Genomic DNA, 22,092 nt, shown 5'->3' on the forward strand with positions numbered 1-22,092 from the left:
TGTTTGTGGTTGTGGTTGCGCTGGTCGTTGTGGAAAATACAGAAACAAACTGCCGTAGTAGTAATACGGAGGTAAGAAAATCGGTTGATCAAATGAAGGTAGTGGGGTGTTGGTATTTCTGACTGATGTTTTTTCTTTGCTGGGTCGTTTGGAAGATGACATTTTTCAAAAAAAATAATAGAGAAAAGGAGTAGAGATATGGTAAAAGGTTGTGTAAAAATGTTGTGTAGAATGGATATATATATATATATATATATATATATATATATATATATGTGTGTGTGTGTGTGTGTGTGTGTGTAGTAAAGTTTTTTTAAAAAAAAAAAAAAGAAATTAACCACAAAGACCATTCAATGGTCAAAAGTAGTCAAAACCCAAGGACCAATCAAAAACCGTTGTATTCCTTAGTCGCACTGCGACCAAGACCGTACCAGACCGCAGTTTGGGGGTGGCGTTCTTGGTCTAGGTGGCACAAACTGCGGTCTGGGACCGCACCCACACCCTTCAGCCTTATAAAACATGATTAGTTTTACAAAATCTTTCTTCCATACACGCTTTCTTATGCATCAATATTTATACATATAACTTTGCTTTTATATATAGACTATAGTCTTGAAAAAAAATTGATGGAGGATTTAATTAGTAACATATAAAAAATCTATAGCCCATGCCTCCATTCCTCGTACACACATTACTATTCTTTTCCCATTACCCCATAGACATATGACTTAGCTTTTATATATAGTCTTAAAAAAATTGTTGGACATAAAAATCTATAGCCTAAGGTGCCTGCACTCCTCATACACACATGACTATTCTTTTCCTCATAGACGTATTTGAAACTCGAAAGTCGACCACATTACCTTATGCTCTACAAAGAACATATATGCAGGCAATACATATGATTGACTCTAACATCTACTTAGGAGTCCAAAATCCATCCCAATTACTTTGATTTTCAATATCAATATAGTTTGGTCAATAAAACGTGCCAATTTAAACTCAACTCTAGGGATGAGCAAAAGGACCGAACCGGCCGGAACCGGCCCGAACCGGACCGGACCGGGGAACCGGCTTCGGCCAAAATCAAGAACCGAACCGGCCCGGCGGTTCTACCGGTTCCCGGTTCTTGTCATGTCTTCAAATGTTGGAACCGCTCCTTGAAAAATAGCATCATACGGTTCCGGTTTTTGCCGGTTCTACCGGTTCCGGTTAAATCGGTTCCGGTTCCTATCGGTTCCCGGTTCCAAAAATCCACAAAAATAACGTCCCGGTCCCGGCCCGACCGGTTCCATCGGGTTCCGGTTCCGGTGCTGGTTCCGGTTCCAGTACCGGTTCCGGCCGGTTCCCCGGTCCATATGCTCATCCCTACTCAACTCAATATTTTATTTGAACCGACACTTATGTGGATAACAAAATTAATATGCTAGAAGATATGATAGTTAAATGCTATTTTGTGTAAATCGAATAATATTGTAACAAAATATAATTAATATATTAAAACAAAGTAAATAGTATTATTTTTATTTGATCAATAATAATATGAATAAATATATAATAAATATATGAACACGTGACACGTTGCGTCGTTCAAAATAAAATAAAATAAGACAAGACACGTTTCCCTCTTGCATGTCTCCCATTATAAAATATAAACCCATTGATTAATTTCCATCACCTTCTCCCCTTCTCTCTTTTCAACACAAGAAGCTCCAACAATGAAGCTCCTTCCAATGGCGATTTTCTTGCTTTTTGCACTCTTCGTCGTCTCATCAGCCATGGACATGTCGATCATAGGCTACGACGCCACCCACATGACCACCTCCGATGCATCCTACTCTTCGAACTGGCGCACCGACGACGAAGTCAACGCTATGTACGAGTCCTGGCTCGTCAAACATAGTAAGTTTTACAACACTCTTGCAGAGAAGGAGAAGAGGTTTCAGATCTTCAAAGACAACCTCAGGTTCATAGAAGCTCACAACTCCGGTGATCATTCATACAAGCTTGGACTCAACAAGTTCTCAGATCTGACCATTGAAGAGCACCGGTTACGCTACACCCGCGCCATTCCAAAGTCGAAGTCGAAGAAGCTGAAGAGTGATCGTTACTCTCCTCTTTCCGCCGATGTCCTGCCTGATTCCGTTGACTGGAGGGCCAAAGGTGCCGTCGCCCCCGTCAAAACACAAGGAAAATGTGGTGCGTTATTTTATACAAATATTGTCATGCCTTTTACTTTTCAGTTCCCTCCTTTTTGAGCATTTGTTTTTACTGTGTTGCCAAGATTTTCGTACGCAAAATCTTCCTAATCGATAGTACTTGATAAGAAAAGTAAACTAAAAACTAAAACTGTGGATTCATGTTTGTTAAATGAAAGGGGCTTCCTGGGCATTCTCAGCGATCGGAGCTGTGGAAGGGATAAACCAGATAGTGACAGGTGACCTGATAACTCTTTCAGAACAACAACTCATTGATTGTGATACGTCTAACTATGGATGCGATGGTGGTTTTGTTACTGATGCCTTTGACTTTATCATCAAGAATGGCGGAATACAGAGTGACAAAGACTATCCCTACACTGCCAAAGATGGAAAATGCGACACTTCCAAGGTCCCTATCATATTAATTTCTTTCTACTATATCTTCTCAATATGTATGCGTCTAGTTGTTGACCATTATATTCTGTTTCGAATTTGTTCAGAAAAACACAACGCTTGTTACCATTGATGATTATGAATATCTTCTGGAGGAAAGCGAGTTAGCATTACAGAAGGCCGTTGCAAACCAGCCTATATCTGCTGGTATTGCTATCAATAGCACGGATTTCATGTCATACAGTTCAGTAAGTACTAAGTACTCCCTCTAATATTATTTTCATAATCTTTGAATTTAGTGAAACAAGTTTTAAAAAATATATGTGGTAATCTGTGTATTTTATATTTTTTCAGGGTATCTTTAGTGGTGTATGTGGAGATTTAGTAAACCATGGTGTAGTTGTAGTTGGGTATGGGAGTGAAAATGGCAAGGATTACTGGATTGTGAGGAGCTCATGGGGTACAGAATGGGGTGAAGAAGGTTACATAAGACTAGAACGCAATATAAAACAGGAAACAGGGAAATGTGGAATAACAATTTTGGCATCTTATCCAATTAAAAAGAGTTGATATGTTTGATGTTGATTCAAAGTTTTGGATGAGTGCGATGCTGACTCGGTCCAAGGCAGTAATGTTAGGAGTCTTTAGGAGTCGTTATCTTTCTAAATATGTTCTCAGTTTTTTAGCTTTGGTTATGTAATTTCCTTATCAAAGCAGATCAATAAAATCACTCATATTTCTGCTCAATTATGTGTATGACACATTCAAACTGATGTGTAGTTTGTTAATAGCGGCTATTCAAATCATATGAGGGGTAATAAAGTGATATTCAAGTATCACCCACTCCTGATCATATCCAACAACTGATTCACTTAATAGTCAAAAAGTTCCCCTTTAATTAAGACTTCCCAGGAAGAATTATATACCCAAACTCGAGGTTTTGTCATTGCTAATCACCCTCTACATCGCTTTGTGGTCTTTTTATTAACAAATCCCCCCAACTTTAATCAACATACAATTCTATAACGCTAAATGGTTTGATTTTCGGATGACTCAATGCATGCACTACTCGACTGATTTGAACTTTATTCAAGGCATGCATATATTGTCACTTAGAAATTACATTCAAACATTTAATTTGTGTTTCGTATGCTCAATCGTACAATTTAATAGAATAATGAAATGGATTGCGGATGTGCTCGCATATCGTATTTTCCCTTTCTGCCTTTGTTTTTTCAATCCAAGTTCAGAGATGCCGTGTCAATTAGGGGGTGATGAAGAAATTGTAAAATCCGTTTTAGTTTTATTATAAAATAAAATGACATTTGAAATAATCAATCAAAATCATATCCAAATAATTGTTTATTTTTTACCAGCAACTAAACGAGGACAACTCAAAAAAACATATCCAAATAATCGTTTATTATTTACTAGCAATTAAACAAGGACAACTCAAAGAACATATGGTATATATAAAATTAATTCTAATTTTTTATTATACTGCCTTATAAATGCAACAATCATATCTAGTTATCTTGTTTTAAAATTGTATTGATATTGATTTCTATTAATTTTGATATATTTTCTATAATTTTTGACATGTGTTCACACAAAAAATAAAAAATAAAATAATAATAATAATATCATTTAATGTGTGAATTCTCTCTCTCTTTCTCTCTCTCTCTCTCTCTCTCTCTCTCTCTCTCTCTCTATATATATATATATATATATATATATATATATATATATATATATATATATATATATATATATACTAGGTTATAACCCGTGTGTCACACGGTGATTGAAATTTTAAAATAATAAAAATAAAAAATAACAATTAACAATTAATCAGAAAAATTTAAGAACAATTGTTTATATAACGCATTGAAGCAATATATTATTAAGTATTTTGCGTTTATTTAAAAATAATTTATAAATTAATTATAAATAATAAGAACATTAATATTTGTGATAAGTTAATAAATAAATAATGATTGCATACCATCAAATATAAAATTTGATATATTGAAAATAACAATGACATTAATTTTTTTTAAAAGCATGGTTTTATTTTAAAACTAAAAAAATAACTTAACGTAACATGCATATAAAAAACTATTTTTGAAATTCACTATTTTTTAAATATTTAATAAAACAATATCTTTTATAAAACAATATTTTTGTCAAAATGTTACAAAAAATATCTTTCTTTCCTATACACTAAACTATAAGAACATAAATTAAGATATTATGCATGAATGAACTATGAGAAGTTGAATGGGATCTTAATTCTTTAATTAATTGATTTCTACAATCAACGGTGAAATTCCTTAATTAATTGATCACATTCTCATGTAAAATTGTTAAATTTTACTTTAAAAACCAAGTCATTAGTATACAATAAAATAACATATTACATGGATCGGTTGCAAGAAGTTATGAGATTTAAATATAATTCAACTTTTTCAAGCATCTAATGAAATCATGGGGTATAAACGTCATTTCATATGGGAAAAAAGAAGCTTACAGTACAATTAAAAGCAATTTGTGTCAACATAATAGCATAATTTTTTTTTCTAACAAAAATCCCAGAACAATTGAGAGACAGATAGTTCGCCGCCAAAATGATGTTTGAGATGCAAAATTTTCACTAACCCTTACTTCACAAGGTTGTATTATATTTGTTATCACTTGTCACAAAAATTAAGACACTTCACTCATACACATAAATCACATACATACACAACCACACATACAATGCATGTGCTGCTGTGTGACAACCTGATATTTCGAATCAATGTAATGACCTAAAAAGTCAAAATTGTAATCTCTTTTGATATAATGAAATTATCGTCAAAAATAAAATGTTCAAAAGTCTCTACTGGATTGCATAAATGATAGATATCGTGTCAAGAGTTTCAGAAATTTACAAAACACTAAAATCCGAGTTATAACGAATAAGTTATGATCAACCTAAGATTCACAGCAAAACCGTCAATACTGTTAAATGTAAAACGCGAAGTTTCCATACAATAAATTTTAGCCTTAGGTATCTAAATGAAAATTGTAGATATCATTAAACCGTAAACGTACATGAAAAGAACGTCCAAGTCCGACTTCGTATGAGGAAGTTATGATTTTTCCAAGTTCCGATATAGCAGTAGACAGCTAAAAACTCGAAATAGAGATGGAGAGACTTTTGGTTGAAACAACCTAAATGATAATCGAAGATCTCAACAATAGTAGTGCAACGGTAAAAAGTCTGACGAAAACGGACGTCAGATGAAGAAGTTATGGATTTATGACGGAGTTTCGTGTCCCGGCCTGTTAAAAATAATTAATTAAAAATAGATCAAAATTATCCGACGAAGTCTAAACGAGAGTTGTAGAGCATACTCTTACCTAAGTGTGCATATATAGAACATCGAAAACGAAGTTCGTACGCGAAAGTTACGGATTTTACAAGTTCGATACACAAAATCTGAGGCTGTCAGGCTGGCCACGACGTGGCACCAGAAGACCACGACGTGGTAATGTGACTGATGGGTGCCAGTGCTGTCAGTAGACGTCTCGTCCATGGAAGGGGATAGGATCAACACCACGACGTGGTGAGGAAGACCACGACGTGGCGCCCAAAATAGGGCTATAAATAGAAGCCGATAGTTTCAGGTTTAGGTGCTTATTTCTTCTCTTTTCCGTGTCGAAGCTCTGCGTTTAAACCCTCGAAGCCATCCCGAAGCCCCGGTCTTCACATCCAAGTTCCGAAGGAATGTTTTACGCTCCTGAGATTCCCGAGAATCCCGAGAAATCAGCTTTTTCAAGTCAAAGTTCTGCTCGGTTTTCGTCTCACATTCTTCAATCTATCAAGTGAGTTCATACCCCTACAACTATGTTTTCAAATGCTTTTATACACTTTTAAAGGGGGGGGGGGGGGATACAAGTAAACACACGATTATCCTCGTGTGAAAAACATCAATCTTTTGCTATACTTTTTGTTATTTAATCAATCATATGTGATTTATAACTATCATACGAAAACGTTCTCACGCAACATATCACGATAACACCTTGTCCTTTTGGAATAAAACATGTTGTTATATAGGTACCAAACACTTTATCTATATTTTGAGTATGAAAGTTCAATAATGTTATTACAAACGTTATACTTGCATACAAAGTCGATATTACACTAGGGTTTATCATACAAACGAATCACACATTTGGGAAAAACTATAATAGGTATAATTTACTAGATATTCTTGAGATTTTACATACTATAAGTACTATATCAAGGAAATACTTTCATATACAAGAACAAATGGACTTTTCATACGTAAATCTATTTGATACTAAGTTTTGTGAGACATTCAACTTCACGTACTTCTAAGTATGCAATTAAAGCCCTGTATTATATACTATAATCTCTTGTAAGGAGAGCGTGTTTGTGTATAGATCTATACGGGATTGACAATCCCACACCTAAACTGTTAGCTACAGTTAGACCGTTGTTAGCATGGTTATAAAACTGCCGGTCTGGGGTGACAAACGTCATAACATTTCAACGCCTGAAGAACGTTGTTACAGGCAGTCTGGGTCAATAGCATGGTTATAAAATTCACATGGAGTATTAAAAACACGTTGATTTACGGGGTTATCAAATGCCTTAGTGATTTTATACATACATAAATCTACTATTCTAGGCATGAAAAATACTACTGCATTACAGTTTTGGAACTTTTAAACTACCACACACTTATGGAAAAATATTGGATTTCTAGAAGCAAACATTCAAAACAATTGGGTCTTAGTAGAAGACTACTTTTAAACCAGAAGGAAATATGGTATTTTCTAGGAGTTTTCAAACATCTACAAACAAGTATTTTCTAGGAGTTTTCAAACATCTACAAACAATTTCATTCAAAGCTATACAAACATGAACATTAAATACTTATGAACTCACCAGCTTAAATGCTGATCTACTCTTTCAAATCTACTTGTATTTCTCAGGGATTCAGTAATACAGGTAAACTTCAATTTTTGTAGAATTGACGCTAAGGTGTCGGTTTTAAAACTCATTTTGTCATCATATTGTAATTTGTTTTGAAACAAGTATCATTCAACAATGTAACTTTTAAATTATATATATGATGGTTGTTTTACTTTCTTTACTATGTATTCAATTGTTACAATACTACATGAAGTCATCCACCCTCGAACGATTCCGCCGTTCTGGTTTGGGGGTGTGACAGATTGGTAACAGAGCATTGTTTATAGTGAACTAAGTATATCGAACCACATAGGATATACAAACTATAAATGCATAGGGACTAAAACTCTCTGACAAAATGTTGTTACACCTAAACCGTGTGTCATTTAACTTAAATTATTTGGGTCATAAAAGCACAAATACATGCATACAACAATTTATTTTCATAGTTAGAATTATATAAGAAGTATTAAGACAAGTTGGACACTGCGACTAGGCCTCGGAATATGTAATCGGATTTGGGACGAATATATCCTGATTAACTTTATTTATCCGAGATCGGACTAATGTATGTCGAGGAATGGTTGTAGTGAGCAACAAGTCAAAACTTACCAAAATAACACTAGTATCAAACATACAAATTTATATACTATAGGAGTATTTGGTAAATGCAATAGTTTAACCTACATATTTAGACTTACATGTTTCAAATTTTGGACAATTTTTATAAACCTATTCTCGTACAGTCGAATGGTTGGATTCTATCCACCCGGGGATCCCTACTACTCGAATCAGGGCAATGGAGGATAGATAGAGGAGGACCCCGAAGAAGATGAGGAACCTATAGAGTTAGAGGAAGGGGAAGACTCTGGGAAAGACTCGGAGCCAGAAGTAATCGACCCACCAGTCGCCTAACTTCCCGCATTTAGGAGAAACTTTTAGGGACCAACTCCCATTTGGGGAAGTCACATTCACCATTGGACCCGACATCAAGGATTACATCCTCCCTACGATATGTGTCGGGACTTCTACGACGTCAGGAGTGGAGGTTCAGCCGACCGAGCACTCCCAGTCATGGTGGGAAAACTAGCCAACCAGTCCTATCAATTCGGGGTTCAAGCAAACCAGATTCGTGAACTCAATGTGGAAGTACAAGTTCACACTTCTGACATCCGTCGACTGGACAGGTTGCAGGATAATGCTCAACTCCGAACCGACACATTCCAAGAGCAACTGATTACGACCCTATCTAAGATAAAGGAAATGAGGGAACATCAAGCCGCCTTTGATAGGCGTCTTATGGAAGCAAAGAAATCGAACACAGAGTCGAGCTCCAAGCGCAACCTACGTCGCAATTAGTACTTGCCCGAATCCCAAAAATTTTGTTATAGAATAGGAACTCAGCTAAAAGTCTTACTTTTCTTTAACTTCTGTATCGGAGACCCTTAGAAGGGTCGAAATTTTCCTAACTTCAAAATGTAACTTAACGTATGATTAATATATATATATATATATATATATATATATATATATATATATATATATATATATATATATATATATGAAGAAATTCATTTGTGTGTTAATTCTTTGAATACCACTCAGATTCATAAGTTTATCTATCACTATACAAACTTTTATTATGAATCAAGCTCTAAACCTTGAGTAGGTCAGTCAAATTCATAAATTGATGAAAATAGCAAATTTATTAACACACGGCTTCCAATCATTAAAGACTTATGGTCTTCATTCTATTTCTTTAGCAGCACGATGCCGCCCCGTAGATCTACACGCCGTGTCAACAACGCAAACCACCACCACCACCACCTCCATCAATGGATAATGCAATCTTAATAGTTGATGTAACAGTTGCAGTGACAGCAGCCATGGCACAAATGAGTAATAATGGGTCCGGAGGGGGAATAAATAGCTCTATGAATGGCCAACCTCAGGTTCGTTTAGGGGATTGCACCTTCAAGGACTTCACAAATAGCAAGCCCATATCTTTTAATGGATCCGGAGGGATAATGGCTCTATCATTGTGGATAGAGAAAATAGAAGTGGTTTTCGAGATCTGTGCATGTCTGGAAGGGAGCAAGGTAAAGTTTGTTGCTTGTACATTCTCCAAGAGAGCTCTGACGTGGTGGAATGGCCATGTCAAGTCACTAACTCTGGTAGTGGCTAATTCTATGGGTTCGGAGAATCTAAAGCAAATGTTAATGCAAGAGTACTGTCCAAGGGGCGAAGTACAAAAGCTAGAGCAGGAACTTTGAGGCCTTACTATGGTAGGCTTGGACATCAGAACCTATTCCAATAGGTTTAGTGATTTGGAAATCCTTTGCCCAGGGATGGTTGCTCTAGAGAGAAAGAAGATCAAGAGGTACATCTGGGGACTGTCACCCCAGATTCAAGGAAGTGTACTAGCTTCCAAACCAGTCACTTTCAATAGTGCCAAACAGTTGGCACAAGCTCTCATTGACCATGGAGTCTGCCAAGGCTTCGCAACTGCTGTTCTGGAGAAAACCATAGGAAACAACAACAACAACAACAACAGTACCAACAATAACAACAACAACAAGTTTTGGAACAAGAGGAAGAGTCAGTTTTCACAAGAACCTTCCAAGAAGCAACAGATAGTGACAGTCCATGCCGCTACTACCCCCACAGCTGCTCCTGTTACCCCTACACCAGCAAAGCAATATACTGGGAACCTACCGAAGTTCAGCAAATGAATTTCCATCACAACAAAAATTGTTGGGAGATGCACTGCAACAACTACGACATGAAAGGGAACACAGCCCGTTTCTGTAAGGCACTGGCACGACCAATCACCCAATTCCCTGGAGTCGGTGTGGGCCAGGCGTGTTATGGGTGCAGTGAGGCTGGACACTACAAGAGAGACTGCCCTAAGGCAAGGAATACCGGTGGCATAGGAAGGGTGCTAGCAATAGGGCAGAACAAAGCAATAGTTGATCCCACGGTGGCTACGGGTACGTTTCTCCTCAATAACGCTTATGCATGCATACTCTTTGATTGTGGTGCTGAGAGGAGTTTCGTGAGTCATAAATTCAAACACTTACTAAAACAGAACCCTCAATCACTCAATAAGATATTTATAGTAGAAATGGAAAACGGTAGAACAGAAAGCACAAACGATATGTACGTAGGTTGCTCACTAACTCTAAACGAACATTCATTTCAAATCGATATAATGTCGATCACTATAAGGAGCTTTGATGTCATCATCGATATGGATTGGTTAAGCCTGCACCATACCGATATACTTTGTCACGAAAGGGTCGTTCGCCTAAATCTGCCAAACGGCGAGACTCTTGTCATTTATGGTGACAAACCCGGTACCAATTTACAAATCATCTCTTGCGTCACAACCCAAAAATACCTGCGTAAGGAGTACCATGCCTTCTTAGCCCACATGGTAGATAAGGAAAAAGAAGCGAAAGACCTCAAAGACATTCCAGAAGTCTGCGACCAGCCGGTAAATTGGATGGAAACGCTAACAGAGGAGGAGACTGTGGAATTGGAAAAGCCGATTGCTCCATTGAATTCTCCAATAATCGAGGAGGTGGAACATACAACAACACACGCTAATCAAACGGCCGAAGAAGAAGAAACGATGCATGGTAAAGATAATACAATAAACTCAAAGGCTAATACTAATTTCGAGTTAAATACAACCAACCTAGAATTGCCGACCCATGAAAATGACCCGGTTGGGCCTGTAATGTTTGATAGCCCAAATCCTTCATCACTAATTAAAGATTTGGCTCTTTTAGGTAGTTTTGGGCCTTTCCCTAACTCGGTCACCAGCTCTTTTGAGAATCTAAGATCATCCCACAAAAGGAAAAGATCCCAACGATCACCTTCTTCTCGGTTAAAATCGATTCCTCCATTCCCACCCTTAACTATGGAACTCGACCAACAACCTCTTCTTTCAGATCCTCCAGAATTTAATTGTAATTTGCCTTTTACAACCAAAACTGCTAATCAATTTTCTGCTAACGAATCTGAGGTCACAATAGCAATTGGCAACATGTTTGGATTCAACATTGATGCGAAGAACCCAGTGCTTAGGGCAATTCTTGGGAATTTCAGCGAGAAGGTTGGTTTACAATGAATTTTTTATCCATGAATGTTAGGGGAATTAGAGAAGAATACAAAGTTCAGTGGGTTAGGAGGCTTCGTTTACAACACATAATTTCTTTCTTGGCTATTCAAGAAACTCAAATCCTCGATGCTGAAAATATTGATGTACCCTTGTGTTGGGGTTCTGGTGATGTCGAATCTATTCGGATAAATGCTACAGGAAGATCAGGAGGGTTAATCAACGTGCGGGATAATAGGGTGTCTAGTCATGTGGAATCAATTACAAACCGACACTTCATTGTTACGATGGGGCATTGGGTTGGAGTACATGAACCAATTCTCTTCGCAAACATTTATGGTCCGCAGTCTGATTCAAAAAAGGCAACTTTGTGGGAAGAGCTATCAATTTTAAAACAGAATAAAGGAGGGATTTGGGTATTGATGGGGGAATTTAATGTGGTTCGTAGACCTAATGAACGGTTCAATTCAATTTTTTTGTGCAAGATCAGCAAGCGATTTCAATAACTTTATACATGAAAATGGTCTCATTGACATAAAGATGGGTGGGCATCGTTTTACTTATTTCCACAATGGTGATCTCAAATTAAGTAAGTTGGACCGCTTTCTTGTTTGTCCCAAGTTCATCGATCTCGCACCATCTGCAACGGTTACAGCTTTACCAGGGAGGTATCTGATCACTGCCCTATTCTTCTTTCTACTTCATGGTGTGATTTTGGGCCTCCTCCGTTCAAGATGTTTAACTCGTGGCTATCGAGAGATGGGTTCGAGAAGGTTTTCATTACTGCCTGGAACAACTTCATTGGTTACGGAACACCAGACTTATATATGAATGCTAAATTGAAATGCATTAAATAGGCGATTCGTGTGTGGCGAAGGGCTGATCATTCCAAGGAAGAAGCGGAACTAAAGAGAATAAAAGAAGTTGTTCATAAATTGGACATGGAGGCGGAGAGTAGGCTACTTTCAGATGAAGAACTTGAAACTCGGAGGCTGAGCTACAAGGACATAATTGAAATGGAAAAGATGGGGTGATGGATGTAAAACAGAAAGCAAAGATACGGTGGGCGGTAGACAGGGATGAGAACTCCAAACTATTTCATGGGTTCATTAACAACAATAATAGGAGAAATCGCATAAATGGCCTCATGATTAATGGTAACTGGTGCACGGATCCTGTTATCATTAAATTGGAAACTCTAAAATTCTTTCAATCCAAGTTCCATGAAGAGTGGTCTGTCAGACCTGCTTTCTGAAGTAACTTATTTCGAAAAATTACTGACAATGACAAGTTGGCCTTAGAGGCCCCTATAACACTCCAGGAAATCAAAAACGCGGTTTGGGCCTATGGGAATGACAAATCCCCTGGGCCCGATGGATTTACATTCAAGTTCATAAAGAAATATTGGGAAGTTCTACTGGGGGATATCGTGGTGGTGGTGAAGTACTTTGAACTACACGGAAAAATCGATCCTTCTTGTAATTCATCCTTTATATCTTTGTTACCTAAAATCAAAGACCCGCAACGGTTAAAGGATTACCGCCCGATAAGCTTGATTGGGTGTATATACAAGATCATCGCAAAGATTCTAGCGGTGAGACTAAAACTCGTTATGGGACAAGCATTGATGAGGTACAATCAGCATATATGGTGGGGCGAAATATCCTTGATGGTCTACTTTTAGTGAACGAAATATGTGCTTGGTCGAAAAAGGTTAAAAAAAAGATTCTACTTTTAAAAGTAGATTTTGATAAAGCTTTTGATTCCGTAAATTGGGAGTTTCTAAATAACAATCTAATTCAAATGGGTTTCGGCAATAAATGGAGGGGATGGATCAAAGGCTGTTTAACATCCTCAAAAGCATCGGTTGTGATCAATGGAACTCCTACAAATGAGTTCACAACTTCTAAGGGAGTCCGCCAAGGGGATCCTTTGTCCCCATTTCTTTTTATCACAGCAATGGAAGGCTTAAGTGTTGAAATGCAAGAAGCGTGCGTGCATGGAGTTTTTCAAGGGTTGTAATTACCGAATGGATGCCCAAGCATCTCACACTTGCTATATGCCGATGATGCTATATTCATTGTAGAATGGACCGAGCACAATATCAAGAATCTCGCAAGAATTTTAAGATGTTTTCATGCATCTTCGGGTCTAAAAGTCAATTTCTATAAATCTAGAGTCTTTGGAGTGGGAGCAAATTCGGAAGAAGTTGCTCGTTGGGCATCACCTCTTGGATGCGAACCAGAAATTCTTCCATCTAACTATCTCGGGGTACCAGTGGGTGCCAACATGCGTCTTAAGAAACATTGGCAACCGGTGATTGAAAGATTTCAAAATAAACTTACCCATTGGAAATCAATGACTTTATCTTTTGGCGGGAGATTAACACTCATAACGTTAGTCCTCGGGAACCTTCCTACATACTTCATGTCTCATTTTTTTTGCACCTACAGGTATCATTGACAAATTAGAAAAGTTGAGGCGTCAGTTCTTGTGGGGTGGTTCAAAAGGTCAGTCCAAGATTCATTGGGTATCTTGGAATAAAATCATTGCTAACAAGACAGCAGGGGGCCTAGGAGTTGGATCGATAAAGGCTTTCAATACTGCTTTGATCATTAAATGGTGGTGGAGGTTCAGATCGGAACCTGAGTCGATTTGGGCAAAAGCAATTTCAAGTATGCATAATCTGGCGGGCAAACCGGACCGCATCTTTTCTTTAAAAACTCTGACCGGGGTTTGGAATAATATCGCGTGCTCACAAAAGGATTTGGATAAATACGGAATTACTCTTGGGATGGTACTTAAAAATCAATCAATGAATGGGGGTGTGGATTGGAGATGTCCTCTCACAACCACAGGAGACTATCAGGTTAAAGCTTTGAGGAAAAAATTGGATAATTGAATGGGTGAAAGAGGTCCCGATTAAAGTAAATACTTTTATCTGGCGTGCAAAACAGGGTCGGATTCCAACTACAGAAGCCCTAGTGACAAGAGGGGTCAATGTGAATTCTACAACCTGTTGTCAATGCGGTGATGAGGAGGAATCACCGGACCATGTGTTGGTTCAATGCTCACATGCTCAAATGATATGGAACTGGATTTTAAAATGGTGTAATGTCCAACAGGCAAACTATCCTCAATTCATGGTGTTCTTGATTTTGCTTCAAGTTAGGGTAATTGTCCGAAAAAAAGAAGGAGGTTGCTAGGCATCTGTTATGCAGTTGTTTGGAACATTTGAAAATCACGGAATGAACGAGTGTTTAACAACAAAAGGATGCATCCATATAAAGTGACAGATCTTATTATTTCTACAATGTACACTTGGGAGAAATACAGGGGCAAAATAGAAGCAATTAGATGGTCTGAATGGTGTTTAAACCCTTTCATTGGGTTGTAGTTCATCTTCTTTTCATTACATCTGTTTCAATTTTCATTGTTTGTTTTTCCTAGCATCTTGCTGGGGACTCCCTCTTTTTTAATATATATATATATATATATATATATATATATATATATATATATATATATATATATATATATATATATATATATATATGTATATTTCATTTGTTGGTTCAAAAAAATATATTATAAAAACTTATTTTCATTTTATTTTATACTGCATTATAAATGCAATCATATATATCTAAATAAAAGTGTGTATATATATATATATATATATATATATATATATATATATATATATAGAGAGAGAGAGAGAGAGAGAGTTAGGATCATATATAAAGCATAATTATTGTGTGAATGTATGACCAAATATGGTCCAATCATTTGATAAAAGTATTATAATTATTTAATTAATTTAATTAACTATTAACTAATTTAAATCCCAACAATTTAGGAAACTTGATCATCATCATTAATATAAAAAATCCATTGTTTTAGTTTTCTATTCTTATTAATCTCACGATCAAACGGCCATTCCTTTCTTCACTACCAACATATCGCCATCACCATGTACCATAATCGACACCACCAACAAGATGATGTTCATCATCTTCTCTACTCCAAATTCGAATCACCATCTTCATCACCTTCATCCTTCTTTCACTACAAAACATGCTACTAGTACATCTAATTCATAATTTTTTCTCTTTCTGATTTGATGCCGTAAATTGTTTTTATGTTTCCTCGTCAAACATTTTTTTTCCTTTGTTAATAAGTTGTATCTTATACCTGTAGGTGATACACATAAATTTAGGATTGTTGCATTTATTTTGTGTTAAATTAAATTTTTGGGTCTATCTCTAATGAATCATATGTAGGTAAGCTTTGTGGATTTTAACATATTTGCCATAAAATAACATATCCCTCTATGCTCTCCTTGATGACAAACAATGTGATCTAAAACATTTTTGAGGTAGTGGTAAAATCATATGATATTCCAATTAAATAAACCAAGGAATGGAAAATACTATAATAGAATTTGTTTGATATGATTAAAGTTTATAACTAGTGGTCTAGTTATTGCCATAGTAATTGTATTCACATAACAATTGGTTTCTCAAATCAATATCTAATGTGTAATAATTTATAATGCACATTTAATTTATTTTCTATAATCAGCTTTTTGATGATTTGTTTCTTGTTTTCACTCGTTTCCTCTTATCTCTCTCTATTTTTTAGGCCTGGTCAGTAAGTAGCACCTGGAGAAGAACACGGCGACAATAAGAAGATGACAACATATTGCAAGGAACGTATTCTTTAAGAATGTGATTCTCATGTATTCTATGAGAATGATTAAGATTATAGTATGAAAGTCGAAGTTAGATTTCACGGGGTTCGATTTTTTCTTGGGCTGCCATCAAAACACAAATGCAAAGAAAGAAGACATATAGTTTGATTTCATGGCAAGCATTCTCACGTAATGAAATTATCAAAAAAATGTATTCACATATTCTCTGAGAATGATTAAAGATATTTGTTTGCTAGTTTAATTTAATATCATTCTCATGAGAATGTGAGATTTGGATTTGTAATTTTTGTAATGTGAAAAAAGAATGTTTATTATTTGTATAGAACATGTTGTTCTTAAGAATATATGTATTATGTGTTCTTTAAGAATGTTAATTCTAAAAAAAAATTAAATGTAATAGTGTTCTTTAAGAATGAAAGAATGAAAATATGTGTTAATTATGTTGAAGGAGGTCGTATTATAAAAATCTTATTTAATTTGATGTGCTGAAACAAATATAAGATTTGAATTAATTACTTTGACTTATTTGCTAAAATGTAGGAAATTATATTTATCTCTCTTAATAAAATGTCATATATATCATTATATATAATTAAGTGTAATATATAGTACATGCTAGTCCATGTTAATAACATGCATCCAATGATCATATTCATTCATTATATTTAATCTAGTAATCAGAATTTAGTCATACATTCATACAATATTTATGATTCACATTTAATCCTAACCTTATATATATATATATATATATATATATATATATATATATATATATATATATATATACATTCTGCACTACGAACGCAATCATATTTAAAGTAGAGTATATATATATTATAAAAACTTATTTTCATTATATATATATATATATATATATATATATATATATATATATATATATATATATATAGAGAGAGAGAGAGAGAGAGTTAGGTTCAAATGTTTTCACTATCTATTGTGTGCATGTATGATTGATTCTGGACCAATCATTTTAGTTATTTTAAGAAAGTAATTAATGCATATTAAATGCTGAAGATGTAATTAATATTCATTATATCTTCAGCATGTAATATGCATTAATTAGTTTCTTAAAATAACTAAAATGATTGGTCCATAATCAATCATACATGCACACAATAGATAGTGAAAACAAAATAACCTAACCCTATATATATATATATATATATATATATATATATATATATATATATATATATATATATATATTCTGCACTACGAACGCAATCATATTTAAAGTAGAGTATATATATTATAAAAACTTATTTTCATTTTATTTTATACTGCATTATAAATGCAATCATATCTAAATAAGAGTAAATATATTATTAAAACTTTCACACGTTGGTGCCTCAAAATCCTCTCTTCTTCAGGTCTTATATCCGCTCTCGTTGAGTCGTTGCCACGTTTCCACTCCATTAATAAAAATTTAAGTTGTGTAACTGTGTAGTTTATATTTTGGAAAAAAAATACAATCTTTCCTATTTTATTCTAATAAAAAAATAATTTTAATTTTCTTTTGACATACGTCACCATATTAAGCCTCATAATTAATGTATATTTTTTTTGTTATGTGTCACAATATTAGGCCTCATAATTAATGCATATTTTATTTTTCTTTTATCATCCTATTATATCTCTTAATTAATGGATGCTACTTGTCAACCTATTATTCTCCATTTCAAATTTTAAATTTTCCATTTTAATTACATTAAATTAATAACATTAGAATAAAACTAATACAAATTATAAAATGATATAAACTAGTCCTAAATTATCTCATCTATGTCCAAGTAGGACTTAAACCCTCGACCCCAAGAAGGCAGGAGAACACTAGATACCAGGTGCCACAAGCCTTTTTAAGATTTGTATATAATAATAATATTCTAATTCTCTACTCTCATCCCTCCCATTATAAATATATTCCCTCCAGCCACCTTTTTACTTACACTCCATCGTTATCCTCTTTTATAATATTCAACAGAAGAAGCTCCAACAATATAATGAAGCTCCTTCCAATGTCAATTTTCTTGGTTTTTGCTCTATTGGTGGTCATGACCACCTCCCTTGCATTGGCGTGGAGGTGACGCGCAGTGGATGAAGTCCAAACTATGTACGAGTCCTGGGTGGTGAAACATGGCAAAGTTTACAACACGCTTGAGGAGAAGGAGAAGAGGTTTCAGATGTTCAAAGATAACCTCAAGCACATAGAAGACGACAACTCCGGGGGTAAACATTCCTACAAGCTTGGACTCAACAACTTCGCAGATCTGACCAAGGAAGAGTTCCATTGAGGCTACACTGTCACCAATATTCCTAAACGGAAGTTGTCTGACAATAAGGTGACGACGACTCCCCGCTACTCTCTTCTTTCCGATGATGATGTACTGCCTGATTCCGTTGACTGGAGGACCATGTTGACTTAATCTAGAAATTTTATATATGTTTTTATTTATTTTGCTGAAAGTTGTGGTCAAAAGTAGATTTGAATAAGTATACAGCCATGTTGGCTTTAGTACCGAGTCTAGAGGGTAGTGTGAGTTAGTTTCCTTATTTTTTAGTAGTTGATTAGTTTAAAAGGGTGAAAGTGTACGATTGGTAGACTGTGTCTTCTTTTGTTTACTGTGAAAGTGAATAATACAGTGCAACTTTGCCCATTTTGTCCCTGTATTTGCTTTATCTCATAAAAGTCTTCATACCTTTTAAGTCTTACCCTATTACCAACATTTGGTATCAGAGCACAACCTGGTGCATGCCAAAATATCAGCCACATGAAAGAGAAATGACAGGAAGCAGCAGTAATGATAAAGAAGGACAAGTCACACTCCACTATCCTATGTTATCTAGAAGCAACTATGCTGCATGGGCTATTAAGATGAAAGTGTTCATGCAAGCTCAAGGTGTGTGGGATGCTGTAGAGCCCAGAACAACAAACACGGTAGTAGAAGTAAAAAAGGACAAGATGGCCATGGCAGCCATCTACCAGGGTATTCCAGATGACTTGCTGTTGGCCTTGGCGGAGAAGCAAACGGCCAAAGAAGCTTGGGTGGCCTTGAAAGTGATGTTCATGGGGGAGGAGAGAGTGAAGACAGCAAGGAATTAAACCTTAAAAGCATAATTTGAGGCTTTGAACATGAAGGATTCGGAGGCTGTTGATGAGTTCGCTGTGAAAGTGAGCAACATTGTGAGCACAATGTGTGCCTTGGGAGATACAGTAGAAGAATCGTATGTGGTGAAAAAGATGCTAAGGGCTGTGCCATCCAAGTTCTTACAGAATGCTTCAACTCTTGAGTAGTTTGGAGACTTGGATGTGATGACAGTCGAGGACGTAGTAGGGAGATTGAAAGCTCATGAAGAACGCATGAAGGGTCATGTTGAAGGGGAAGAAAGAAAACTTCTTCTCACTCATCAAGAGTGGACAGAAAGAAACAAGAAGAAAAATGAAGAAGACTCCAAGAACAAAGGAAACCGTGGAGGTTGTAGTGGGTCAAGAGGAAGAGGCAGAGGTCGCAGAAGAGGCACCACCAGTACTCGCGGTGGTCGTGGCGATCATGGTTCTCACCAACAGAAGGATCGTGGACCATCCGCTAGTCGAGACAAGAGTAAGCTGCAGTGTTACAAGTGTCAAGAATTTGGGCACTTTGCTGCCGAATGTGAAAATCCAAGGCGTGAAAGAAACCAAGATTTAAACTTGGCTCAAGAGCATACCAATGAACCAACCCTGTTCTTATCGGTTCTTGATAAAATTTTTGAAGTCCATTTAAATGAAGCGAACCAAACAAATTTGTGGTATCTAGATACGGGAGCTAGCAATCACATGACCGGAGACAAGAACAAGTTTCGTGATCTCAATCAAATGATACAGGGCTCAGTTAGTTTTGGAAATGGGTCTAAAGTAAGAATTGAAGGGAAAGCTCGATTATCTTTCCGTGCAAGAATGGTGAACAGAGAAAGCTTCAAGAAGTATACTATATACCAGACTTATGCTCTAACATAATAAGTCTTGGTCAATTGGCAGAAGGAGGAGATGAGATTTGAATAAAGGACCCATTTTTATGGGTTAATGATGTTGCTGGAAAGTTGCTTATGAAGGTACAAAGATCTCAAAACCGACTCTATAAGATTGCACTGAATGAAGAAAGATCAGGTTGCTTGCTTGGTGAGATAATGGAGCCAATATGGCTTTGGCACAAAAGGATGGGGCACATAAACTTTGATTCATTGAAGTTTATGTCTGACAAGAATCTTGTTGAAGGAATGCCAAAATTGACCAAACCCACACAACTCTATGAAGACTGTATTGCAGGGAAGCAAACAAGTAGACCCTATCCAACAAAGACTTCTTATAAGTCAAAGAAGAAACTTGAATTGATACATGGAGATCTATGTGGGCCCATCACACCTCCTACACCCTCTGGGAACAAGTATTTCATGTTGTTGGTCGACGATTATACAAGAGCCATGTGGGTCTATTTGATGAAGACCAAAGATGAAGCGTTCCATATTTTTAAGAACTTCATGGCAGCAGTAGAAAACGAAACAGGTGAAAGAATGAAAGTATTCCGTACAGATCGAGGAAGGGAGTTCCTTTCGAACCAGTTCACCACGTATTGTGAGGAGAGTGGACTCAAGAGACATTTCACAGCACCATTCTCTCCACAACAGAACGATGTTGTGGAGAGAAGAAACATAACAATCTTGGAGATGGTGAGATGCAATTTGAAGACGATGAAGGTACCAGATGTGCTGTGGGGAGAAGCGGTCAGTCACGCAGTGTATACTTTGAACAGAGTAAACACAAAACCACTCAAGGAGGCCACACCATACGAATTATGGACTGGAAGAAAGTAGTGTGTAGAACATCTTAGGGTGTTCGGTTGTGTTGGTCATGTGAAGATTGCCAAGAGACATCTAAAGAAGTTAGAAGACAAAAGTAAGAAGATGGTTCATCTTGGAGTGGAGAAAGGAACAAAGGCGTACAGATTACTAGACCCAGATACGGGGTCTATTTGTGTGAGTAGAGACGTAGTGTTCGAAGAAGATAAGGAATGGGAGTGGGAAAAAGGCGGTCAAGATAAAGGAAATACCAGGTATGAGCTTTACAGTGGAAGGTTACGACCTAAATGATTTAGATGAGGTTGGATCAATAATAACACCTAAAGAAGGTGAAGACGGGCTACCACATTTTAATGATATGTGGACTGAAAGTGGGCCTGAGCCCAACACACCCCAGATGGACTCACACACAATCCCACATGACAGCCCAGGTACCGATTCCTTTAGTCCGACTAGGAGTCCATCGCAGCACCAATCGACATCACAGCAACAATCGATGTCGCCAGCGACCCCAATTTCCTCGATCGGTTCTTCAAGTACAACGTCAAGCTCCACTGGCGGTGGCGCTCCCAAGCAATTTCGACTACTAACTGACCTGTATGAAAACACCAAACGATTGTTTCTGGTTCACGATGAGGAAGAACCCACCTCATACGCAGAGGCAAGAAAGCGATCAGAGTGGGTTGAAGCAATGAAGACAGAGCTCAATTCAATTGAAAAAAATCAAACATGGAACCTGGTGGAACTTCCAAAAGGAAGAAAAGCTATTGGATTGAAGTGGGTATTTAAGGTAAAAAGAGACCCAAATGGAAGA

The 22,092-nt window shown here is 36.4% G+C and overlaps 1 protein-coding gene across 1 annotated transcript; it reads left to right on the top strand.

Annotated features, from left to right (window-relative positions):
- Nucleotides 1-1,670: 1,670 nt before the first annotated feature.
- LOC111876159 (zingipain-2) lies at nucleotides 1,671-3,341 on the top strand (the record flags this gene model as incomplete). Its single annotated transcript, XM_023872684.3, has 4 exons — nucleotides 1,671-2,199; nucleotides 2,378-2,610; nucleotides 2,702-2,842; nucleotides 2,949-3,341. Coding segments are annotated over 4 exons (1,119 nt in total), but the record flags the coding sequence as incomplete, so codon positions are not given.
- Nucleotides 3,342-22,092: the final 18,751 nt, after the last annotated feature.

Source organism: Lactuca sativa, chromosome 1 (genome assembly GCF_002870075.4).
Source record: "Lactuca sativa cultivar Salinas chromosome 1, Lsat_Salinas_v11, whole genome shotgun sequence".
Lineage (NCBI taxonomy): Eukaryota > Viridiplantae > Streptophyta > Magnoliopsida > Asterales > Asteraceae > Lactuca > Lactuca sativa.